This window comes from Sciurus vulgaris, assembly GCF_902686455.1.
Source record: "Sciurus vulgaris genome assembly, chromosome: 12".
Taxonomy (NCBI): domain Eukaryota; kingdom Metazoa; phylum Chordata; class Mammalia; order Rodentia; family Sciuridae; genus Sciurus; species Sciurus vulgaris.
Window position 1 is genome coordinate 21,961,339 of NC_136473.1, and position 24,387 is coordinate 21,985,725.

The 24,387-nt window shown below is 38.8% G+C and overlaps 1 protein-coding gene across 6 annotated transcripts in view; it reads left to right on the top strand.

The window, feature by feature from the left end:
- The first annotated feature begins 1,341 nt into the window (after positions 1–1,341).
- ARHGAP21 (Rho GTPase activating protein 21) overlaps positions 1,342–24,387 on the top strand; it is a 132,821-nt gene continuing 109,775 nt past the window's right edge. For 2 of the 6 annotated variants that reach the window (XM_079106293.1, XM_079106294.1), the window contains exons 1-2: positions 1,344–1,727; positions 3,078–3,515. In XM_079106293.1, coding sequence (XP_078962419.1) covers positions 3,438–3,515 — 78 coding nt within the window. In that variant the 5' untranslated portion in view covers positions 1,344–1,727; positions 3,078–3,437. Of the gene's footprint in view, positions 1,728–2,009; positions 2,125–2,233; positions 2,254–3,077; positions 3,516–24,387 lie in introns of those variants that run through there. The other 4 variants (XM_079106289.1, XM_079106295.1, XM_079106291.1 and 1 more) reach the window with 4 other exon arrangements.

The window sequence follows — 24,387 nt, forward strand, 5'->3', positions numbered from 1 at the left end:
AGGATTTAGTTGTTAATTGGCGCCTTCCACTCTAAGGAAGACCAAAAAAACGGAGGCACAGGTATTCCAACCCCAGGGAGTGATTTTTGTCCCCCGCCCAACAAGAAACAGAACCCGAGGCGGCGGGGGAGGAGCAGGGGAGGAGAGGTGTCTGAGTCTTTAGGAGATAAGTGTGTAAGAAAGAAGGAAAAGGTAGACACCCCTAAGCCTCTTGGTTTTGTTCCTCCTTTCTCCCTGAGGATGGTGGTGGCAGCTGATCAGACACAATAGCGAGCAGTCCCCCGCTGAAGTGAGGATAGAAATGACCCTCAGCACCAGCAGGAGGACTGGGAAAGGGAGGAGGGCTGTGTATGGGAGGGGTAGAGGAAGAGGGTGACAAGGTGACAAACGCCGCCGCCGCATCCAGCTACTACTGCACTTCAGCGCGACGAGGACCAGAGCTGGTGAGCCACCTCCCGAGACCCCAGGCGGGGTGGGAAAGGGAGACTGGGGGGGATGGTGGGGGGGGCGGTGGCCTTCCTCCTGGGGGCGGGGCAAAGGGTGGAGGGAGGCCTGAGTCAGCAGCCTCTGATTGGTTCCTGGTCTCTTGTCGCGCCTCCCGATTGGACAATTTGCAGCGGGAGATGTTGTGAGGCGCGGCGGGGTGGAGCGAGTCGCCCGGGGTCTAAGACCAGGCCCTGGAGTTGGGTGGGGAGGGAGGGCGCGCGGCTGTGCTCTGGGTATGGAACCGCAGTGACCTGTAGTGTGGAGAAGCACAGCCACCTCTCCTCAGTTCTGCTAGTCGCTCCGAAGTAGCTCAGCGGCTCTGCAGATGTTTTAAAAGGAAAGAATTGAATGAGCAACGCTCCGCTGCTACCCGCCCCCTTTTTCCCACCACGGGAGGATATTTTGCTGCCTGGTGTGAGAGGACACTCCCTTATCTGGAAGTCCCACAGCTCCCAGCTTCGTGCTCCTCCCGCTTCAAAAAAGGGGCCAATAATTCACCAAGACATGTCCTTCGCAGTCTAGGACCTCTGCTCCCTCGGTTCTACACTGTCCCCCTCTGTGCGACCCGGACACCAGCCACCAAGTCTCTCTTCCCCAGGATAAAACCCCGTTCCTGGCCGCTCCGTTCAGCGCTCGGGAGGTCGGAGAGGGCGGGAGGGTTTTGTGCGCCTGGTTTTGGGGTGCTGCGGGGCCTGAGGGCTTGGGGCTCCCCAGCTGCGTCGGGAGGGGGCTAGCGAGCACCCCTCCTGCCCCGGGATAATCCTCCTCCTCCTGTGTCGGTTCCCCAGGACCGTATTATTCAAGACAGAAAATATTCAGCCCCAGAGCCTCCCCTGGGGAGGGGAGGGGAAGGAGGTGGAGTGGGAGGAGGTGGATCCAGGGAGGAAGACGCGAGAAATCCGCCCCCGGGAAGCAGCTCCGCGCGGCAGCGGAGCCAGGCGTTTCTGTCACTTGGCGATCGCGGGCGCCGGAGCAGGGCCCCGGCCGGGCCCGGCGAGGCGAGGGGAGAGTCCGGCCGCCGCCGCCCCGCCCCACGCCCTCCCGCGGCGGCCGAGAGCCCGGGGCCGGCCGGGGCAGGTCGCGGCGGTGCTTGGGAGCGGCCGGCCGGGGGCGGCGGCCTCGGAGCGCGGCGGCGGGCAGCGCCGGCTGGTTCTCCCGCTGGGTTCGGTTAGCGCCGGCGTGCGGAGAGCGCTGTCGGCGGTCGGCGGCCCCGTGCGGATCCACTGGTCCCGCTTCCTCCGGTGCGTGTCTGTTTTCTTTTCCGTTTTAGCTGGGAGGGCAGAGCGCTCGCGGGGCTGTGGAGAGCCCGGTTCGCAGCGGGCTCCCTCCCTTCCCGCCACCTCAGACCAGTGCCGGAGCTGGCGCGGGGCCGCAGGGAGTCCGCGGCGGGGGCGGAGGGGCCGCGCCCGCGTGTGCGGAGCCAGGGAGGGCCGGCGGGAGGAGGGAAGGGCACAAAGGCCGGTGGCGGGCCCCGGGGTCCGGCCGGCTGGCCGGCCGTGGAGGAGGGGCGCCTCGGGCCGCTCATGAATATTAACCGAGCCTGCGGCCTAGCGCGTCCCGGCCCGGCCCGGCGCCCGGCCCGCGTCCCCGCTCCTGCTGGCCGCCGCGCGGGGCAGCTGAGCCCGAGCGGGCGGGAAGGTGGGCCCCCTCGCCCGGGTCTTTGCCCGCGTCTCCCCGCACCTTTTTCGGAGTACATATTTGGGCGACTCTTCCCGGGAGCTCGAGCTCCCGACCCGCCTCAGGAAGGGGCGGAGGAAATAGTGGTAGGTGGGTGGTGGTTGGTTTTTCCTCTTTTTTTCCCCCTTTCCCTAGGTGTCTGAGTCGTAGTCGGGGGAACTGCACGAGATGAAAGTTGCTTGGGCTGAGGCTCCGTTTCGGTAGCTCCGCAGTAATGCCCCGGAGCGGGAGCGGCGCCGCGTCCCGCTCGCGGCCGCACGCCTCCCAGCCGGCCCGAGTCCCCACCCAGCCTCGCCGCGGGCCAAGGAAAACAGCCGCCTCCTCGGGGACGCCGGCCCGGGCGGAGGGCAGGGTGCGGGCGGCCGGGGCAGCCCGCCTGGAGACTCCGCCGAGCCCACGCCGGCTCCGGCCCTGGCCCCGGCCCCGGCCCCGGCCGGCTTTTTGTTTGTTTTTTGGGGAGGTGGAGGGGAGCGGGGAGGCCGCCCGAAAGGATCCCATTTTAACCCCCTGGGGAGAAAACATCCCCGAAGTGTGCGTATCCGGGTGATGCAGAACATACATACTGCCTCTGTTCTGCCCTGGAAATTCATTAATTAAAATGCACTTGAACAAGGTTTCTTTTTTTTTTCCTTGAAGGCTGCACAACAACCAGTTGTGTTTGACACAACCCTGGGGAAATTCTGAGGTTTCTCATTTCGGTGTGTCCCTCCTGCGTTTATAGGCGTTTCCTTTAAAGTCCCCCCCTCCCCCAATTGGATGCATGCAAAGATGAGTTCTTTTTTCATTTGTATGGTACATCGTCTTTTACCGAATAATCCGAGTGTCGGACACGCGAACTTGGTGTCGACATGTGGCAAGGCTAAAGATCGGTGTCTGGAGAAAGTTCATGCCCATTTCACTTCTCCCTGTTGTAGGAAGGATCTCTTGAGGAGCTGACGCTGGAGCCACCCACTGGGCTTGCTTTTGGCCCCCGGAGTTAGCACTGCTTGGAAGAGACCATTTTCTGCCCTTGGCTTGGACATACACTGCTAAGGAGATCTGTCGCCTTTGTTTTTTTAAGTCTCAAGAAATGGAAGAAGACCGCGGAGTCAGTTGAAGCCAGCATTGGAAGCTTCCTGAAAAACCTTTATTCCCTGGCACGCTGTTTCACCAGCCTTGCATCTTCTCAGAGCCTGGCGTGGAAATCTTGCCCTTTTGGTGTGTGGTGGCATTCCCCACCCAACCCCCAATGTGGACTCCAAAGGATTTGTCCTTTCTTTGCAATTTGAAATGAAATGATGGCCACACGTCGGACTGGTCTGCCTGAAGGAGATGGTGACAAGCTCAAGGCCTGCCGGGTCCCGGCCTGTGAGGTAAGCCAACCAGGCATGCCATCGTTGGCGGTCCTGAAAGTAGGGAGTTCAGCTGTTACTGGGTGTCACAAGGGGCTTTCTGGGACTTTGAGCTGGTTGGTGGGAGTGACTCCGTTGACCAGGAGCAAGGTGAATCCCACTCTTATTTCTCAGGGCTTCCAGTGATTCTTCTGCAGGAACACTGTTCTTGTCTTTGACTTGTCCCCATCTTGGTCACCCCTTCAGAGTGTGGAGTCCTCCCATTTCCAGAGACTGACTACTGTAAACCTGAAAAAAGGACACCTCAGTATCCGTTTTCCTTCAGTCCCCAACCTTCAGTATTTTTCATGTTGAGCTGTTTGGGTTTGGTTGTGTGTGCATTTGGTGTGTATGTGTATGCAGGGTTTGCCCTCCCTGGTGGAGAGGGTAGGTGGTATCACTTGGAACTGAGTCTGGGACACTGATGAGGGTTCTGGCTTACCTGTTTGTGCAGATCTCTGCTTTGGGTAGAAGAGAAATTTTTTCCCATGGACATTTTAGGCCAAGCCTTGGAAAACACCTTGTAGTGTTGTAATTCCAACTCCCTGAAGAATCTCCTGCTTTGACTGTTCTTTTATTTATGCCCTTCCTTTCACTGCTCAGAAGATCTCTGAGCTGCTCTGGGGTGTCAGGTGTCTTGCTTTGCTGTTTGGACTAGCATCTTGAGAAGGCCCAGAAAATTCACTCCAGGTTTCCTAAAATTTGTTGAGCAGGCACAACAGAACTCATAGAAAAATCCATTGATTTATGGCAACTATATACCCTACCACTTTCTCATATCTCTTCTTTTTTTCTCCTTGTATTTAGAAATTGGGAGTATTTGGAATTTCTTTCCATAGTGAGTAGATTGTGTTTAGTTAGTTTTGTATGGTTTTTGTAATTTTCTTATTCATGTACTGAATATTGTTAAACTTTCTTTTTGAGACACCTAAACTTTTATTGAAATCCTGAGGCTATTTCTCTGGGTCTTTTAACTTAATAGCTCTTGAAACAAGTCTAGTTTTAAGTGTGTGAGTTTGGGTGTTGTACTAAAAATGAATTGGAAGTTAAATTTTGGTCCACAAAACATGAGAGAAATTTGCTTTGTGCATTTTATTTCACATTGGAGTAGAAAGTTTGTGCAGAAAACACAGGGAGGTACAGTGTGCAGATACTGCACAATTTATTAAGCAGAATTGTAGGTTTGCATTTACAATCAGATTTTACTTCTTGACATCTGTAAACACCTGCTTGCAGGTAAAAGCATGATTAAGTATAACACCACAATCCTCTGATCAGAGTAAACCATAATAACTCCTTTTGGAAGGCCTACCTACAACCTGGTGATTGCTTAATGTGTATTGTAGTTACATAATAATATGTACTGAAGTCCTAAAGCCCTGTTTGTCATTGTTTTGTGAATACTTTAATTAGCATGCTATTTGCATTATATTTGCAAGAACTAATGTTTATTTGATTTTCTCTGTGTGTGTGTGTGTGTGTGTGATTTAAGAGATGCCCCAAACCAAGAATTTAGACAGAGAGCAGTTAGTTGCACACTTGGCTTTTATTAACAGTGACAGTTGTGTATTTTTTTAAGGGCTGTGAAATTTGTTTTCATTTGGACCTTACTTCTGGCTTGGCTATATTGTTTCTAATTTGGAAAAGAAGAAAGAGTATAAACAGTACATGAATTCATTATTAAGCCATAATATTATTTGGCTTTTTAAAGACTAGGTAGATATTTTGCTGAGATTCTTTGTGGAAACAGAAATAAAACCTCTGGAAATGTGATTTTTGCCTCTGTTTCATTGTGATTTGAATTTATTCTCTGATGCCTCTGTTGCACGTTACGTCTTGTGAATATTTTTTAGGAATAGAAAGGAAGTTGCCATTAGAATGCTTTGGATTGACAGATATCTAAATCTCTGAACACTGCACTTTTTATTAGAAGGATTTTGTTTTATAGGACTGTTACTCTTTAAAAAACTTTCAAAACCAATAGGTATATTCCTCAATGTTTTTGAATGAACTAAACAGGAGACAAGTATTGTGTCTTAATAGTAATGCTGTTAATCAGCCAAAATACCTAAGTTTGTGAGAAAGAAGAAATCAGTGTGGCAAATTAATAGGTGTCTGTTTCATGTCTTTTCTAATTAGCTAACTCCGCCTTCTGTGAAGTCTATTTTGCTTTGTTGAAAACAATCTGAGATTTCTTGTTCATCATAAGTATTTCAGTCTAATTGTGTTGCTATGTGAAATCATTTAGGCACTCCCCTGAGAATATATTGGAAGACCTAAAACCAGATAACCAACCAGTAATCCCAGGAGGATTGGGAGGCTGAGGCTGGAGGTTTGAAATATCAAGGACAGGCTCAACATCTTAGCAAGACCCTGTCTCAAAATTTAAAAAATAAAAATAAATGGATCCATGGATTCAGCCCCTGGAAGGGGTGGGTAAACAGTTAACTATGGTCCTCTTCAAATAATTCAGTAGACTATGACTTGGCATTATGCAATAAAGGATAGCACAAATTGTATTTGAACAAATTTATATACTTAATGTATCTAAAAGATGTGTTTTCAAAATTGGTTTCATTCACTGTGTACCATGTATTTGTATGTGTATGTTTATTCTGATTTGTGAAGTATTCCGACAGCAAGCCTTGAGTAACTGCTCACAGAATCACTTTATATAAACTCTGAATCCTCTGTGATGTGATTGTCCCTCCCTTATCATGTAGTTTCATCCTTTAAGGTTCAACTTGCTTTGTTTTTTTAAACCAAATGAGTAAAAACTTTCCCTCAGCTTTTTAGCCATTCTTAACATGATTTCACTTTTACCTGAAGTCCACATTAGTGTCCAGTCATGGAATTTTTTTTTAGCATTTTTATTGTTATTTTAAAACTGTATTTATTATTATAATTAACTTTTGTGTTTTGCTTCTTCACCCAGGCTGAGGTTATTCTAGCACTGAAATATATTGAGGCTCATGAAAACTATGTGTTGGTTGATTATGGAATAATAAAGAGGTCATTTTTCTTGCATGAACTTGCATGAACTTATGCTTTGGTTGTCTTTCTGGCTTACTATCCATTTTGCTTTTGTTCTAGAATCCTTTGCTCCTTCTCAGGCTCTCTCTCTCTCCCTTTCCATCTCTTTCTTACCCTTCCTCCATCACTCTCCTATTCGCTTTCCCTTTGTATTTCTTTTTGTTTTCTTTACTTTTTATAGGGTTCCTCTTTCACTGCTTGTCTGTTTCATATTGGATTTAACTAGAGCTAAATCCTCTCCATTTCTCCACTCTTCTCACTCCCTGGGTTTTATTTTACACTTTTCATGTGGTATTAATCCATGTTCATGACTCCCAACCTATAACTTTATTCCAGATTTTATGGTTGACCTCTAGACCTATATAATCACTTTGCCTTTTTACTTAACTGTGTTTTGGCATAGCCCACAGGCGTCGTAAGCTCAACACATTCTACCCCTGCCACATACCTTCCCTCTTCTGTGCTCCTCCTTTTAGTGAGTAGTGCTACTGTCGGCTTATTTGTCCAGGTCGAAAACTAGGTTATCATCCTTGACTCCTCATATCCAAAGTCCTGTTGAGTATATTCCAAATTCCCACTGCCACCACCTAAGTTCAGGTATCAGGTGCATCTACTTGATGAACCATGAAAACAGGCTTCTTAAGGAGCTTCTCAGTAACCCAGCCATGCTCCTTTCCAGAGATTGGTCTCTACCATAATCAGTGATCCTCCTGAAATAGAAAGGGTACAGAGGGTAAGGAGGGGGAGAGTAACAGAAAGTGAGCTACGTTCCCCCCATATATAATAATTTTCTAGCTTTCTATTGCCTTTGAAATAAAGTTCAAACTCCTTAGAAGTATTAAAGGACATGGGCTGTCCTTCTCCTATCTCCCTTGTTATTTCTTTCTATACTGAACTCCTTTCAGGTCTGTAGGGACAGAACAATATTTCTTTTTTAACTTTAGAACTCTGTAAATGCAGTCTTTCAACCCTTTTCCCACTTTCTCCTCCCCCTCCTCCTGCCTCTTCATGGCTGATCTTTATTTATTCTGATCTTTTCTTCCTCAGGAAAGCCTTTTCTGACTCTTCAGGCCTGGGATTAGTTGTCTCTAGTGCATTATTCTAAAACACACTGAACTTTACCGGTAACAGCCTTTACAAGTCTGTTTCTCTCTAGCCTCCGTGGATTGTGATTCTCATAAGAGCAGAGACCATGTTTTCTTCCACAGTGTCTGACACATAAGTGTTCAGAATATATTCGTTGAATGAATGAATATGCAGAAAAAGCTTTAGATTTTAATGAATGTTCATTTAAATTCTAGTACACTGTACTCTCATGATTATTCTGCTTACTTATTGTCCTCTCCTGACCTTTGTACACCTCAGGGCTCAATTTGATGATCTTTATTTCTATATTCAGTTTCATGGTTTTAAATATCAAGTATATATTGCTAATTCACATATATAGAATATATGTACGCACACATATATGTATAACATAGGTGTATTTACACACCCAGATACCTATTTGTGTGTGCGAGTGTGTGTATCTTCACCGCTGACTTACCTCTCTGTCTTTTGAATTCAGATTCCTACATTCAAATGATCTGATCACTCAGAATCTCCACTTGGATATTAAAAGGCATATTCCAAACCAAATTCCCGATTCTTTACATCTGTTCCTCACCTTCCTCCAATTGCTCCTTCCATTCTGCTTCATCTCAAGCAATAGCAATTTGACCCTTCCAGGCCAGGCTTCTTGGAGTGATTTTTGATGTCTTTCCTTTTTTCCTCAGATGTGGCATGCAAATCTGTTTGGCCTCTCAACTTCAGTCCTTGTGAGCCTAGAGTCTGTTCTCCACACAGTAACAGTAATCACACAGTATTCTCCCCACAGTAATCAGAGTAGATAATTTATAAATCAGATCATGTCACTCCTTTTCTCAAATTCCTCTCAAAGGGATTTCATTTCCCTGGAGATTAAAGGCCAGAGTTTTTATGGTGATCTGTAAAGCCCGGCATAACCTACCCTCCTACTTCCCTGACCTCACTTTCTGTTACTCTTCCTCTCCTTACTCTCTGTACTGGCTTTTCTGGACTCTTATCTTCATGCACACCAAGCTTGGTTAGTCCCCAGAGCCTTCCCACTTGCTGAACCTTCTTGGAACACTCTTTTTCCAGGTCTCTGCTTGGCTCACTTCCTTGTCTCCTTTGGGCTGTTGCTTAGAGGTCACCTTCCCAGGGAATCTTTGCCAACCTCTCCCTTTTGTGACTCCCCTGCTCCTCACGCCATGCCATGCTTTGCCCTGCCCAGCCCTCCTTCTTTGTTTTATTTATCTCTATATCATGTAATCTCCACTTGAAGTGCTTATCCATCAGACTTGGCAAAGTATAGAGAATGTAATATATAGAGAATGTAAAATAAGAGTGCAGTTTGTTTCATTCATCTTGTATTTCATGTGCCAAGAAGAGTATGTAGTCCTTAATGTGTCCTCCATAAATACATTGTTTAAAAATGAAACAAGACTGGAAAAATTCAAAAATGTTACTGAGTTTGTGTGTAGGCATGTAAATATGTGAATACTTCCTTTAGATTATGTAAAACATGTAAGAGTGTGAAGTGCATGTTTTTCCTTTGATTTTTTTTTTTCCCCATCTTAAATTCCATTCCATTTTCATTACAACTGCTGTTAAAATTTCAGAGGCTTTTATTCTTTGCATCTTTCTTACCTTTGGGAAGCTGGTTACCAATTAATAGTAACCAAGAAAATATGTAGTACAGATATATGAAATAATTTTCACTGAGGGGTAATGATAACAGACAACTGGAAGGGTAATTAGATTGGTGGATAGGAAAAGCTATAAAAAGGTAATATGTCTCTTTTAACAGTGTTTTATTTCTTAAAATGAATGTCCAGTATATGTTCCTTATGTATTTTTATTTCTTCTGTCATAAATATTTTGTGACCAATTCAAAGGAGATCACAACATTGAGTATGATAAAATGTCAACAGTTGTTAATTCTGGATAATGAGAATATTGAAATTGTATTACTTTCTCTTTCTTGAATTTTTTCTTTTTTTAATTCTAAGACTACAATAAAAAGATACTGTTTACGGATTTTCGAAAATAGGTTGTATGTTACCAGTATTGTGAAAATCAGTTTGCTAGCGAACTATAACACTTAAAACAATATTTAAATAGCTTTAAAGAAGTATGTTTTCTTCTTTGGAGGCTTGGGATTCATTCTTAGAGAGTTATAACTATTACTTAATTTTCATTGTGTTTCCTTCATATACCTGAATCTAAACGTCAGAATACCACTACATGTCAGAATCTTATGCTGCAAGTTAGGGTTCAAGGTAAAGCCTGTGAGGGTGAGAATAATGGCAGGGGTAGCAGCAGGTATTATTGCTGAGTGGCATTTCGCAGAAACCTGGATTTGAATGTATTGAGTGGGACCTATCACTAGATAGCCATCAACAAAATGAGTACTCAGATCTGAAGAAAATTTCCACCATAAATTGCTTTGAGTTCCTTAGCATTCATTCCTTCTAAGTTTAGCAGTTTTTAAAATTCATTGTGTCTTGATTTAATGTTCTTCATTTCTTTAGCTACTACCAGGTCGAGTAACATAGAACAAAAGTAATATTCAGTTTCTTTTGTTCTTTGCTTTGTGAAGGGACTTGTCATCTTATTATATTTAACACTATGTTGATTTAAGTGGGTAGTGCTAGTGTTGATAAGATGCACAGATGCTGTTGTTGAATGCTGCTATTTTCTGTTACAGAAGGAACATATGGTAGGCACTTGTTTTTCTTTCTGGTTGATGTGATTAGATTACTAAAATGAAAGGTTATTGTACTTAAAGATTGTTTTAGTATTTATCTAATTTTAATTGACCTTAAGGAATTAAATGTGTTAAAATATTATAAGCCTTCTATATATTCTTTTGGTTTGAAGTAGACATCTTCATGCAAAAACTCAATTTTGGATTGTTTTTATCAAACTAGTCTTGTAGTTTAACCTACCATATTCTTATAAAATTGAATAGTGAACAGTTATTTCACAGTAAAATCCAGAAGATGGCATTTTGTGTTTTTAAAATAACCTGAAAAAAAATTATAAGACTGATGAAAGAGATTTTAAAAAAGTTCATTGTGTTGAGCTGTGAATAAAAGAATAGGCTTAGAACCCAAGTTTGATATTTCTAAATATTTGTCTGTTTTGGGAAAAGTATTTAGACAGACAGAACAAACTCACTATAGAAAAATGGCAAGTTGAAGATGTTATTTACTTTTCCCTAGCGACGAGCTGCTGTTGAGTCTTTTATTTGATATTGGGTATGTTTTTTGATTCAGAATTGGTTACTTGCTGCCATTTTCCCCATTGCTTTTCTCTGTTCTGAATGGAATAGACATCTGGTGTAGTTGAGTAGTGCCATGTATGCAGTGCATCTTATGATCCTTCAGCTTCGTTGTCTTTCTTGTAAACTAATAAGACTTACTTTCTGGACTTCATATTCTTTTGTTTACTGCAGTAATCTTTACTATATTTTAAGAGGACTTATATTCTTAAGAACATCCAGTTTTCTCCCTACTTATGAGATAGAGTATCCTTAAAAATCAGTGGATACAAAAATGAACTTATTATTACATTTAGACATTTCTTCTGGATGTAGCTTATCTAATCTGGTCTTGGAATTAATAGGCACTTTAACCTTAATATTCAGTATCTTCCTCTAAATAAAGATTCTGTATTTAAAAGAAATTGCATAATCTTGATCAGTAAGACTTGCTTTTTCCTCTCCATTCTGCATGGAGAGGAAATATATTTTCTGCATGGCTTCTGGAAATATATTATGTACTAGTGGATGTGAGGAGAAGGGAATGCTCTGGGCACCCTGTTAAAATCAGATTTTTATTATACTATTTTTAGGGAATTGTTTTTCAGTTTGCTTTTTCATCTAAAAATGTATCACAGACACCTTTTTTTATTAAAAAATTTTTTTAGGTGTAGATGGACACAATACCTTTATTTATTTTTATGTGGTGCTGAGGATCAAACCCAGTGCCTCCCATGTGCTAGGCAAGTGCTCTGCCACAGACATACCTCTTTGTCCAAAGGTTATATAGGTAGGTCTTGTCCATTTTGTAAATGGAGGAAAAGAAACTTAAAAAACACAGTTCAAAGGCTGTAATGTAAAAGAGGGATTAGATTTATTTGTATGTCTATGAAGGGTAGAACTAGGATCAATGGATAGATAGATGGACCAATTTATTTAGTCCACCATTTCGAAAAAAAAAAAATTTTTAAATTTGAAGTTAACTGAAATTCAAGTGTTTTTGAAGAGGTAGGATGGTAGGATGACCTTCAGTTAAATGTATGCTAGAGGAAATTTCCTGCTTTGTTAGGAATTTAAATCAGGCAAATCTGGTGAGCATTAGAATCACTTGGACAACTTTTGAAATTTCAGATTCATGGTCCTAGTACTGATTTAATGCATCAGAATCCTTGGGTGCGACCTCAAAACCTTAATTTTGGGCAGGTCCCCTGCTTAATCTCGTTGTTATCCAAGTTTGGGACCAACAGGACTAGATGACATTCACAGATCCTTCCAAGATCTAAATTCTTATGATACCCTGATTTTGGAATTGTTATAAGCAAATTGAAGTCATTGTAAAGAAAACAGGCAAACATATGAAGGGAAATTTTAAATGGTTGTAAACCAGTGAACATTTCAAGATTAAAGTTATATTACTCTAGTTATAATCAAACATTTTTTTTTAAACATGTCACTGATATACCAAAGTGATTTTCTTTTCTTTTTTTCTACTGAGAGTTGAACTCCATGCTTTACCACTGATCCATATCCCCAGTCCTATTTTTTTTTTTTTTTTTTTTTTTTTTTTTGAGATAGGATCTCAGTAAGTTGCTAAGGCTGACCTAGAACTTTTTGACCTCTTGCTTTAACCTCCTGAATTGCTGGGATTACAGGTGTGTGCCACAGTGCCTGGAAATATTCTTTTCAAATAAAGTAAATTTTGTGTCAAAAGAGCACTTTAAAATTACAACAGTTGTAGGTGTTGTACTTTTTGTATGTATACTATACTTCAATCAAAATTAAAAAAATTTAAAGTGATGAACTTCTGTCTTTGGCTTATTGTAGCTAATAGTGTTGCTTTTAAGCTGTATTATAAAAGTATTTTGTTAACATCATTTACAGAGGGGTATATTTTCTTTAAAGACAATAAATTATTTTGTGCATGTGCATGTTGTAATCATTTGTTCATTTTAAAACTTTATAAAAAATAGGAAATGTTCAGTTACAAATGGAAGATGTCCTTTATCTAATTAATTATACATTGTGAAAGGTTACAGGACTCATTCCAGCATAAATTTTTAATAACTGATAATTAATAAAGCAATTTCCTCTGCATACCTTTGCTCATTTCACACCAGTGACAAGTCTCTCTCTGTCCATTAAATCAATCTTGTCTTTCAATCTCACTGAATTGGATAATATCATGCAAATACAGTGCAAACTAATTGGAATGCCTAATTGTTAATTCTGCAAAAGAAGCAGGATTTCTTGAAGTCAGTGAAAGTGATGAAGGAGCAACGCCACTGACAGAATCTGGCAGTGAGGCCAGTTAACAAATGAAGAAAATGTAATCAAGGTTGATAGGCATCTCAAAGGAGAGCAAGTTGAATTCCAAGGATTAAGAGAAACTTGAGAAAACGGATGCCTTTGAATGTGATTGCATGAAAGGGGATGTATTTCTTTGTTTTTTTTATATTAATTTTTAAAGAAGTTTATTTTAGCTCATTTAAAAACAATTTTTTTTTTAATTGTAGATGGACACAATACCTTTATTTTTTACTTATTTTTTTAAGTGGTGCTGAGGATCAAACCTAGTGCCTCACACTTGTTACACAAGGAAGGGCTTTACCATGAGCTACAACCCCAGTCCAGGGATGTATTTCTTTTCTTCCAGAAAGTGAAATTTAGTTTGGACCCAAGGTTTTTTTTTTTTTTTTTTTTTTTTTTTCAGCTTTTTGCCAAGAGACACTAAAAAGTCGATAAGAATGTTTTGATGGAAGAAGGAATTGTTATAGTGAACAGATTTCTCTTTTTCTCTCTTTTCCTATAAGAAGTGCTACTGAGAGTTAACAGAAAAATCTGGCTTTTCTATTTGATTTTTCAATATTTTCAATATTTAAATATTTTTCAATATTTAAAGGTCCTGAGTTAGCTTTTTGAGAGGCTGTACTGTTAAAATAGTCCTTAGATGAGGATAGTTCAGTGTCTACCAACATTTCTGACCCCCATGGATCTTTGCTCCCAGTAATGTCCTAGCAAAATGTGCAGTTGGTTAAGATCTATACTGTTAGGAACAGTGACCCTGTAGACTTACTGGGAGAGATTAGGTACCATTGGAGTCTTCTTGGGGATGGTATGAGCCAAACTAGAATCTCTTGCTGAAGATTTTGACAGAACCATAGTTTATGGCTGTTTGAACTGCATCTGCCCTGAACCTGCAGAAATATGGATTCTTTCCAGCTCAGGAGGAGAACTTAGAAAAAGAATAATTTTTCTTGTTTAATTCTTGACTGCTTCTACCACTCTTGACTGTTTTTATTTGACCAACATAATCTTTATTTTTAACTTTGATTTTCAAACAAGTTATTCAGACTTTGTATTTGGATCATTGTGGATCTCTAGGATAGAGGTAGTCCTATATTTAAAGACCTAAAATATACATGTAATTCAGGAAACATAACATTGCCCCAAAACATATGGCTTAGACAGTAACTGCTACTACCTAATTTGCCCAACTATAGTGAAATATTTGGAATTTATTTATTTATACTTTTTTTTTATTTTGGGGAGAGACTGTCCCTTTGTTTCCTACACTGGTCTTGAACGCCTGGGCCCAAGTTTTCCTCCTGCTTCAGCCTTTTAATTGCTGGAATCTTGGCATATTGTTTGATAGGAAAAAAGTGTGTCTTTTGTACCTAGTTTTGAATTGACTGCAGACTAGAGATATTATATTAGTATCTTAAGAGGATTTTAAATTTTAGAAACCAGTTGGTACTATTAAGTAAAACGCAGAACACCAAAATCAAGAGTAAAATAGGGACATTATTCAAAGCCTACAGACATTGAAAGGACAAAAAGGGAATTTTATGAACAACTTTATGTCGATGAATTTGAGGACTTAAATGGACAGATTTCTTGAGAAATATAAATGACCAAAACTGATACAATGAGAAACTAAAAAAGAAATCTGAGTGGTGCCATATAAAGAAATTGCATTCGTAATTAAAAATATCCCCACAAAAGAGACACTCTAGATCCAGGTTGTACTCTGATATAGCCTATCATAGTTTAATCTATTTTGTCTCATCATCCCAGATGTGGAGCTCCTATAAAAAACCTACATTGATCAATAAATACTTATGGTGACTTAGAAATAATTATGTTGCAGAATTGAAAACTTGGGACTTAATGAGTTAAAGAAGAAAGTCTGCTACTTCTATGCAGACTCAGAAAATGAATGCAGAGGGAACAGTTCTGATCTCATTTAGTGAGACCAGTATAAGCCTGGTGACATCCAGATGAGAACATATAAAAGGAACCTATACCAACACCCCTCATGTTTGTAGATGTGAACAGTCCTTAAGAAAATATTAGCAAATCAAATCTAGCAATATATGAAAAAGATAGTGTGTCATGACTAAGTTGGAGTTATCTCAGGAATGAAAATTAGTATATCATTCAAAAATGAATGTAATTTACTCTAGTAACAGAACAAAGTAGAAAGTTCATGTGATCATCTTAGATGCAGAAAAGCATCTGACAAATATAAGTCATTTAGCATCAAAACTCTGAAAAGGGAATATAATGAAACTTTCTCAATTTGATAAAAATCATCTGTGAAAAAGTCGCCATCTATCATTATTTGTTGAAATGTTGAACATTTTCCTGTTAAGATCAGAAATGGGGCAAGGGTGTCTGCTTTCAACATTTCTGTTTAATATTATACTAGAGGCCCTACTTAATATGTCAAGAAAAGGAAATAAATGATGGAAAAACAAAATTGTAAGGTATATACAAAAAACAACAAATAACCCAACTAGAACTAGTAAGTGAATTTTTCAAGGTTAGAGGTTCCAGGGTTACTATATAATTTTTCTTTCCTTCCTTCCTTCCTTCCTTCCTTCCTTCCTTCCTTCCTTCCTTCCTTCCTTCCTCCCTCCCTCCCTCCCTCCCTCCCTCCCTCCCACTTGAACTTGAACCCATGGGCACTTTACCACTGAGCTACATTCCCAGTTCTTTAAATTTTTTAATTTTCAGACAGGTTCTCCCTTTGTTGCTGAGACTTTTCATCCTCAGCAACTCTGGAGGCTGGGATTACAGGTGTGTACCACAGTGTCCAGATTTCTTATTTCTATATACTAAAAACAAACAACTAGAAAATAAAAATTAAAAGGAATAGCTAAAGGACGAATGATCTCGCTGATAAGCAGATGAGGACATATAATGGGGGGTAGGAGGGGTTAGCGTTAGGGTTAGGGTTAGGTTTAGGGTTAGGGATAAGGAGGGTGGTAAGAATGGAGGAAGGAAGGACTGTATAGAGGGAAAAGAGGGGTGGGAGGGGTGGGGGGGGAAGGGAAAAAAATAACAGAATGAATCAAACAATATTGCCCTATGTAAATTTATGATTTTTAATTAAAAAAAAAAAAGGAATAGCATTATTTCAGCATTTTAAAGAGGACCTAAATTGAAACTTACCTAAAAATTACTTCATTGGACTCAATTTAATACCAATTGAAACCTAGTAAGCTATTCTTTTCCTTTCCTTTCTTTCTTTTTTTTTTTTTTTTTTTTTGTAGAAATAAACAAGGATTTAAAATTAAGGTGAAAATGCAAAGAACATAGAGTAGCTAGATCAATTTTGAATAAGAACAAAGATGGAGGACTTACATTACTGTTTTATAATACTTATTAATAGTCACAAAAATCAAGACAATGTAGAATTGGTGTACTGATTGACATATATAGGAATGGAGAGTTGATAGACCCATGTATATCCATTTGAATTTGGTGGTATTATGGAATAAGTGGATAGTCATAAAAAATGAATTTCCATCTTTATATCATATCACACAAAAAAGTTAACCCAAGATCTATCACTGATGTAAATGTAAAAGCTGAATATAAAACTTCTAATGAAGAACAAAAAAAATACATAACTTTTGAGTAGACATAGATTTCTGTGACAAGACCCAAAAAGCATTAACCAGGAAAAAAGAAAGATCAGTTAGACTTTGTCAAAACACCAGTAAAACACCTTTTGTAAAACACCAGTATGAAAATGAAAAATCAGCTAGGTCTCGTTGTGAATGCCTATAATCCCAGTGACATGGAAGGCCTCTGAGGCAGGAGGATGGCAAGTTTGAGGCTAGCCTGGGCAGTTTATGGAGACACTGTGTCAAAATTAAAAGGGCTGGGAATGTAGCTTAATGGTAGTGCACCACTGGGTTCAATCCCCAGTACTTAAAAAACAAAACAAAACAGGGAGAAGAGATTAGCAAAACACAAAACATATATCTGATCAAGAACTTGCTTCCAGAATATATAAAGAACTCTTATGAGTCAATAGTAAGACAAACAACCCAATTTTAAAAATGGGCAAAAGTTGAACTCCACAGAAGATATATTTGAATGCCAAATAAACACATGAAGATGTTCAACAGCATCAATAATCAGGGAAAAATGCAAATTAAAACTACAATGAGATATCATTATGCACCCATTAGAATCAAACTAAAATTAAGAAGAATAAGAATATACCAGGTGTTGGGGCGAGTGGGTGTGCGAGTGTGTGTAACAGTTGAACTCTCACATTGCTTCATGGGGATGGTAAATGCCATGTAGGAAAACATTTTGCCTGTTTCTCTGAAAGTCAAGCTTACATTTCCCGTGTGGCCTACTTTTATGTATTATGTTCATAACTAACATCCCCAAGTTTGAAAGAGCCCAAATGTCTATCTACAGGTGAATGGATAAACAAATTACAGTATATCCATGTAGTGGAACACTGCTCAGCAATTACCAAAGAATGAATTAAGGATATACATAACAACAATCTAAAAAATGTTGAGAAAAAGAAGCCAATGAAAGAGTATGTAATGTATGGTTCTACTTATGAAATTCTAGAACTGGTTAAGTAATTTATAGTGATAGAAAGCAGATTAGCAGAGACTGGGGAAGGCTTGATTGCAAAGAGACATGAAGGGACATGGGGCTATGGAAATGCTCTGTAACTTAATTGTGTGGTAGTAGTGATTATTTGTATTTATTTGTTAGAATTCATTGAATTGTACATTTAGAATGGGTCCAAAGAATAAAAGATTGGCAGCAGCAAATTTTGATGAAGATGTAGAGCAACCAAAGCTCTGATATATTGCTCTTGCTCGTGAGCGTTTAAAGTGGTACAACATTTTTTTTAAGCCTTTGGCAGGTTCATATATATATATATGTTTGTGAGTGTGTGTGTGTGTGTGTAGTAATTAATTAATTTTTTTGGTGCCTGGGATTGAACCCCAGGGCACTTAACCACTGAGCCATATCCCCAGCCCATTTTTATTTTTATTTTGAGACAGGTTCTTGCTAAGTTGCTGAGTCTGGCTTTGAACTTGTGATCCTCTGCCTCAGTCTCCTGAGCCACGGGGATTTTAGGCATGCATCACCATGCCCATTGACAGTTTTTTATAAAATTCACCATATATCTACTGTAGGACCCAATATTTCCATTCCTAGATAATATCCCAAGAGAAATAAAACACATATCCACACAAAAGATTTGTATAGGAGTGTTGATAAGGGTTGACAGATGGTAGTCCCAAACTAGAAACAACTCAAAATATCCACTAACAGGAAACTGATAAAAATCATAGTATATTCATACAGAATATTTTTCAATAATAAAAAGCAGCCTCTGAATCATACATCAATATGGATGAATATCAGAAACATGCTAAACAAAAGAAGGAAGACAAAAGGGTACCTGCTGTATAATTTCATTTATAAAAAGTTTTAGAGCAGACAGAACTAATGTATAGTAGTAGAAACCACCCTGATTACCTCTAGGGTGAGGGAAACAAGTAGGTGGATACATAGAGAACCTTTTGGAGGTCATGGAAATTTCCATATCTTGATGTGGGTTTACTGAGGTACATGGAATTGAAAGATTTTATGAATTGTACACTTAAGACACAAAAGATGAAATTAAAATATAAAACAAGGTGGAAAAAATTAACAATATAAAGAAGTTAAAGAACAAAACTAAACTGTTGAGTAAGATAGCACCTTGCCCAGTACTATAATATTAGATCTGTTCTCTCTCATTCTCGTATCCTCATTTATTTTTAAAAAGAAGAAAATCAGAATGTTTTTAGTGTCTAAGTTCTTTTTAAAAGATTTTAAAATTTGTTTTAATTAGTAAAACATGACAGTAGAATGCACTCTGATACATCATATATAATGGAGTATAATTTCTCATTCTTTTGGTTGAGCATGATGTAGAATCCCATCAGTCGTAGATTATATATGTAGGGTAATAATGTCTGATTCATTCTACTATCCTTCCTACCCCCATAAGTGTCTGTGATTTTTAAGGTCTAATTTTACAACTTTTTTGAAAATAGAAAATTGCTTTCAGGTAGTTGAACTCTTAAACCCTGGACTTAATTTGTATCTCTAATATATTCAATTTCTCTTATCTTCCTAAGTTGTTCAGCAGAATTTGTAGTAGTTTGGTTTTCTCTAGAGAAAAGGTTTTTATTTTTAATGCTTTCATTTATTTTATTTTATTTTTTAGTTGTCAAAGGACCTTTATTTTATTTATTTATATGTGGTGCTGAGAATCAAACCCAGTGCCTCACATATGCTAGGCAAGTGCTCTGCCACTGAGCCACAACCCCAGCCCAAGAGAAAAGTTTTAAAATTGTATTTTCTTAATTGTAGGTTATAGTAAAAAAATAAAAATAGTGAAACTAAAAAACAATTGAGAAATTACATATGCAATAAATTGTTAGGTTGCACAAGGTTGATTTGTCTGAGTTTAATGAGACTGGTAAGCAAATACTAGTTGACTTCATATAACCTTTGATTTGTTTTGGAAGTGCAGATAAGTAAGTAAACTTCTCTGAATCACTTTGTAAAAAAGTGGTAACTAATTTGTTAAGTTAGTTTTGCCCAATGATTACATTTTGGTGTTTGTTCAGGAATTCTTGATTAACTAGTTTTTTTTTTTTTTTTTTTTTTTTTTTTTTTTTTTTTTTTGATACTGTAGTAAAATATACATGACAGAATTTACAGTTTTAACCTATTTTAGGTGCATAATTCAGTGCATTAGGTATATATTCATAAGGTTGTATAATCATCATCTGTCTTTTTCATCATCCCAAACAGAAACTCTTACCTGTTAAGCAATAATTTCCTCTTCTCCCTAGCCCTTAGTAGCCTCTATTCTATTTCAGTTATAGATTTGCCTATTCTAGATACCTTATATCAATAGAATAATACAGTGTTTGTTCATTTGTGTTGATTTACTTTACTTTATATAATGTTCAAGGTTCATCCAATTATTGGAGTTCCAATGATTTCAGCTCTAGTTTCTTTTTAGGGCTAAATAATATACAATTGTATGAACATACCATCTTTTCTTATCCATTTATCTGTTGATGGACACTTGGGTTGTTTCCACCTTTTGGCTATTGTAAATAATGCTGCTATAATAATGCTGCAATAAACATTGGTGTACATGTTTCTGTTTGAACCTCTATTTCCATCTTTTTTTGAGAGTGGAATTGATGGCAGGTGCTTCAGGCAGAGAGAACCCTGTGGGAAAGGCAAAATATGAGAGAATGACTAAGTAGGAAAACTGCCAAAAAATTAAGGAAGAAAAGTCCTATTAAAATACTTGGTAATCTATAAACTATAAATTTATAAACCATGTAAGATTTTTCCCTTCCATTGCCTCTATGTAACATGAAATGCACACATTTTAGTGTTTGAAGTCTTTGCAGTGTTTTTCTTTCTAGTTCAGAACTGTTTTTGGCACATGAGGGTACCGCATAGGAAATCTCTGGTATATTTTGTATTCAGCATCAGATTCTTAAAACAAAAACAAAAACAAGAACAAGAACAATAACAACAACAAAAACCCTAGGGTCTGGCCAACTATTATCTAGTGAGTAATTTTTTAAAAAAAGTAAACCTGTGAAATCTGTTAATATTCACAATCTGGTTTGAGGACCCTGAGGAACAATAATGATTTTATTTTTATTTTTTGTTTTTTGTTTTGATAACCAGAGAGTTATCTGTTTTAATACATTCTGGTTTTGAATGCTTCATCTACCTAACCTCTACTTCTGCTATTTTTTTTCCCCTTTACCACTTATAATCTGTAAACTGGTAGAGATTTTTGCTTGCTGAATAGATGAGGTCATGAAAAATGAGTTTGTTTCTGTTAGATTAACTGTGTATATTTGTAGAATTTATTTGTTAAGATGGTCTTAAAATTTTAGCAGGGAAACAGACTAGTTGAATTTCTCTCTTTCTCTCCCTCTCTCTTTCTTTTTGTCTCAAGATAAAAGTACAGATCATGAGAATAGATTCCCAACAGCTGGAGATCAGAGTAAAATGTTTTGCAAAGAGTAGTATAGTTGTTAAATAGCCATATAGTTTGTTCTCTTAATTTTCTTGGTCTGCAGATATATAAATCAGGAAGAAGTTCTTAGTAATCCTTTTGATATCTGCTATACATTATGTAATTTCATCTATTTGTCTTTGATTGTTTTGCAACCTTTTAATATTTTTTATTTCTGTTGCACTATAGACATTTATGCTATTGACATTTATTAGTCTTAATATCTATTTTGTGTTAAAGTATTGTTCAGTTCTTTGTAAGTGCTAAACTGTAATGTCTGTTTCCTAAAAATATACAATGAGAGAAAGTAGATTTTAGATAATTTAGCAGTTATAAAGGAGAATATTTAACTCATTAAGTACCTCAAATCTTATTTACCACAGTTAATCTTCACAATAACCCTGCAAGATATATACTATTATATGCATTTTAAATTGTGGAAATGGGGGCTCATATATACCCCCATACCAGGAATTGAACCCAGAGGTGCTTAACCACTAAACCCCATCCCAAGCCCTTTTTATTTTTTATTTTGAGACAGGGTCTTGCCAAGTTGCCGAGGTCGTCACTAAGCTGCTAAAATTGGCTTTGAACTTGTGATCCTCCTGCCTCAGTCTCTTGATTACAGGCATGCACCACTGAGCCTGACCAGCTACTTTTAACCCTCAGGAAAGCATAATTAAATTATAGTTTTTAGTATCTGTTCTATTCTCTGCTTGGCTGTTTGGTTTTCTTCCTAAGGAATTCTGTTGTACACATATTAAAATCTCCTTGTCTATCTTAAGTATTGTTACATTTTCCTGTATCTCTTCCAGCTTAGTTTTTATTTCTAAGTTAATTTCTTCTACTTCTGATTATTTTCTGAGTTCCATAAGTTCATTTCTGAGTTTGCATGATTGCTAAAGAATCATGTTCTTTCATATCCTTTTTTTCTTTTTTATAATGTCTTTTAACTTGTACTACTCAATTTGAGTTTTGTTTCCAGTAGTTTCTCCTCACATGTGCAACTTTTTCTTGGGAAGGAGACTTGCTTCTCCATTTTGTGGTCCTGAGTGTGGATTTTCTAACATGAATCTATATTCATGTTTGTGCACCTCCTGTCAAGTGGGTAAAACTTACCCTAGTTTTACTTGTTTCTCCCATATTGGCTCCTGTTCTTTCCAGTGAGTACCTCTTGGCTGTTGGGGCCTACTGTGATAAATTACAAATACTTGTTGGCCTAAAACAAAACACTTCTGGTAGCTCCAAGTATTCCTTGGTTTGTGGCAGCATAACTCCAGTCTGTACCTTCTTCTTCGTGTGCTCTTCTTCACTCCATATCCAGTCTTCTGCCTTTTCCTCATAAGGTCACATGTTGTTTAAGTCCGCGTTTTCACTGCTGTGACTAAATGACCTGACTAGTGCAACTGTAGAGGAGGAAGAAGGGCTCATGGTTTCAGAGGTCTCATCCATAGACAGCTCACTCCATTCCTCAGGGCTCCAGGTGAGGCAGGAACAAAACTGAGGAAGAGTGTGGCAGAGAGGAGGCTTAGCTGGTGACCAGGAAGCAGAGAGACTCCACTCACCAGATACAAGTGTATACCCAAAGCCACGCCCCAATTCCCACCTCCTCCACCCACACCCTACCATTTCATTACCGCTCAGTTAATCCTTATCAGGGGAGTAAATCACTGATTGGTTTAAGACTCTCACAGCCTCATCATTTCTCCTCTCAACCATCTTGCATTGTCTCACACATGAACTTTTGGGGGACACTTCACATCCAAACCATAACACATGTCATTGAATTTAGATCCCATCTAGGTAATTCAGGATGATCTCATCTGGAGATCTTTACTTTAATTATATACACAAGACGTTTTTCCTAAATAAGTTCACATTCATAGGTTCCAGATGGACATATCTTTTTTCAGGGATGATACATTGTGGGTGCTTCTGTTCAATCACATGCCCTGCTGTTTCTCTTTGACTCTTTCTGCAGATGCTGATGTTGTGTAGAATTTGTTGCTATTAGTTATTTGTCTTTACTCACTTTTATTTTGGGGTTCAAAGGGATACCTTGTCAATTTAGTTTTTTTGTTAATATTGTCCATGCGAGATATATATATATATACACACACACACACACATACATACACACATATATATATATGTATGTATGTTTTATATATATATATATATATATATATTTTTTTTTTTTTTTTTTTGGTTTGCTGTCTGTGTACATTTCCTTTTTTCTGGGGAGGAAAGGAATTTAGGGAGATTTCCATATGACTTTTAAATAAGGGAGAGTTGGATAGTAATGCAATATTTTCCTTCACGAGTTTTTGAAAGGATTTTTTGCAGGTGGAGATGCTTCCCATGGGGACCATCAAAGTGTAAAAATCAGACTGTGTTTAGGAATGATTTGTAAAAGCTTGATATCATTAGGCCATTAGTCTCTGAGTGTTTGTTTTTTTTAGGTGTGAACTTTTGTTTACTGAATTTTAACTAGCCTCTTACCTGAGAATTGGTGAAAATCAGATGCCTGAAATCCTTCCCTCCCCACCAGACTTTTTAAGAATCTTAGGGTGGGGATGGTATAGTGTCAGTGTAGGTAGTTAGAGATTTTGCTACAATCCCATCTGCTCTAATTGCTATATTAGTGCAATTATTTAAGGAAGGAAACAACTTGGATTTTGCTCACAACTATTCAAATGGCCCTTTTGTTCACAAGATAAAAATTATTCTATCTTAAAATGATTCATGTTTGACACTTTTAGGACTACAAATTTCTATTCTCTTTAGAATTGTCCTCCCACATTTATTAACTTATTCAACAAAAATTTGTTGTGTACCTTTTAAGTGAGGATACAACAATAAAGAAATAAAGATGTGGTCTTGTCCCTGCCTTCATGAGTGTACATGGATAATGGGCATTGCAAACAATGGGACAAGTACTTAGAATGTGATGAATAAGAGTTTTGAAGAGCATGGAGCTATGAAAACATGTAACAAAAAGAGCTCATCTAGTGTAGGGCACAGGGAAATTTTTCTGGGAAGATTGTGTTCAAACAGTTTTGGAAGGAGTTAGCAGGATAAAAAGAGAAGAATGTCCTGGCAGAAGGAACAGACTTAGT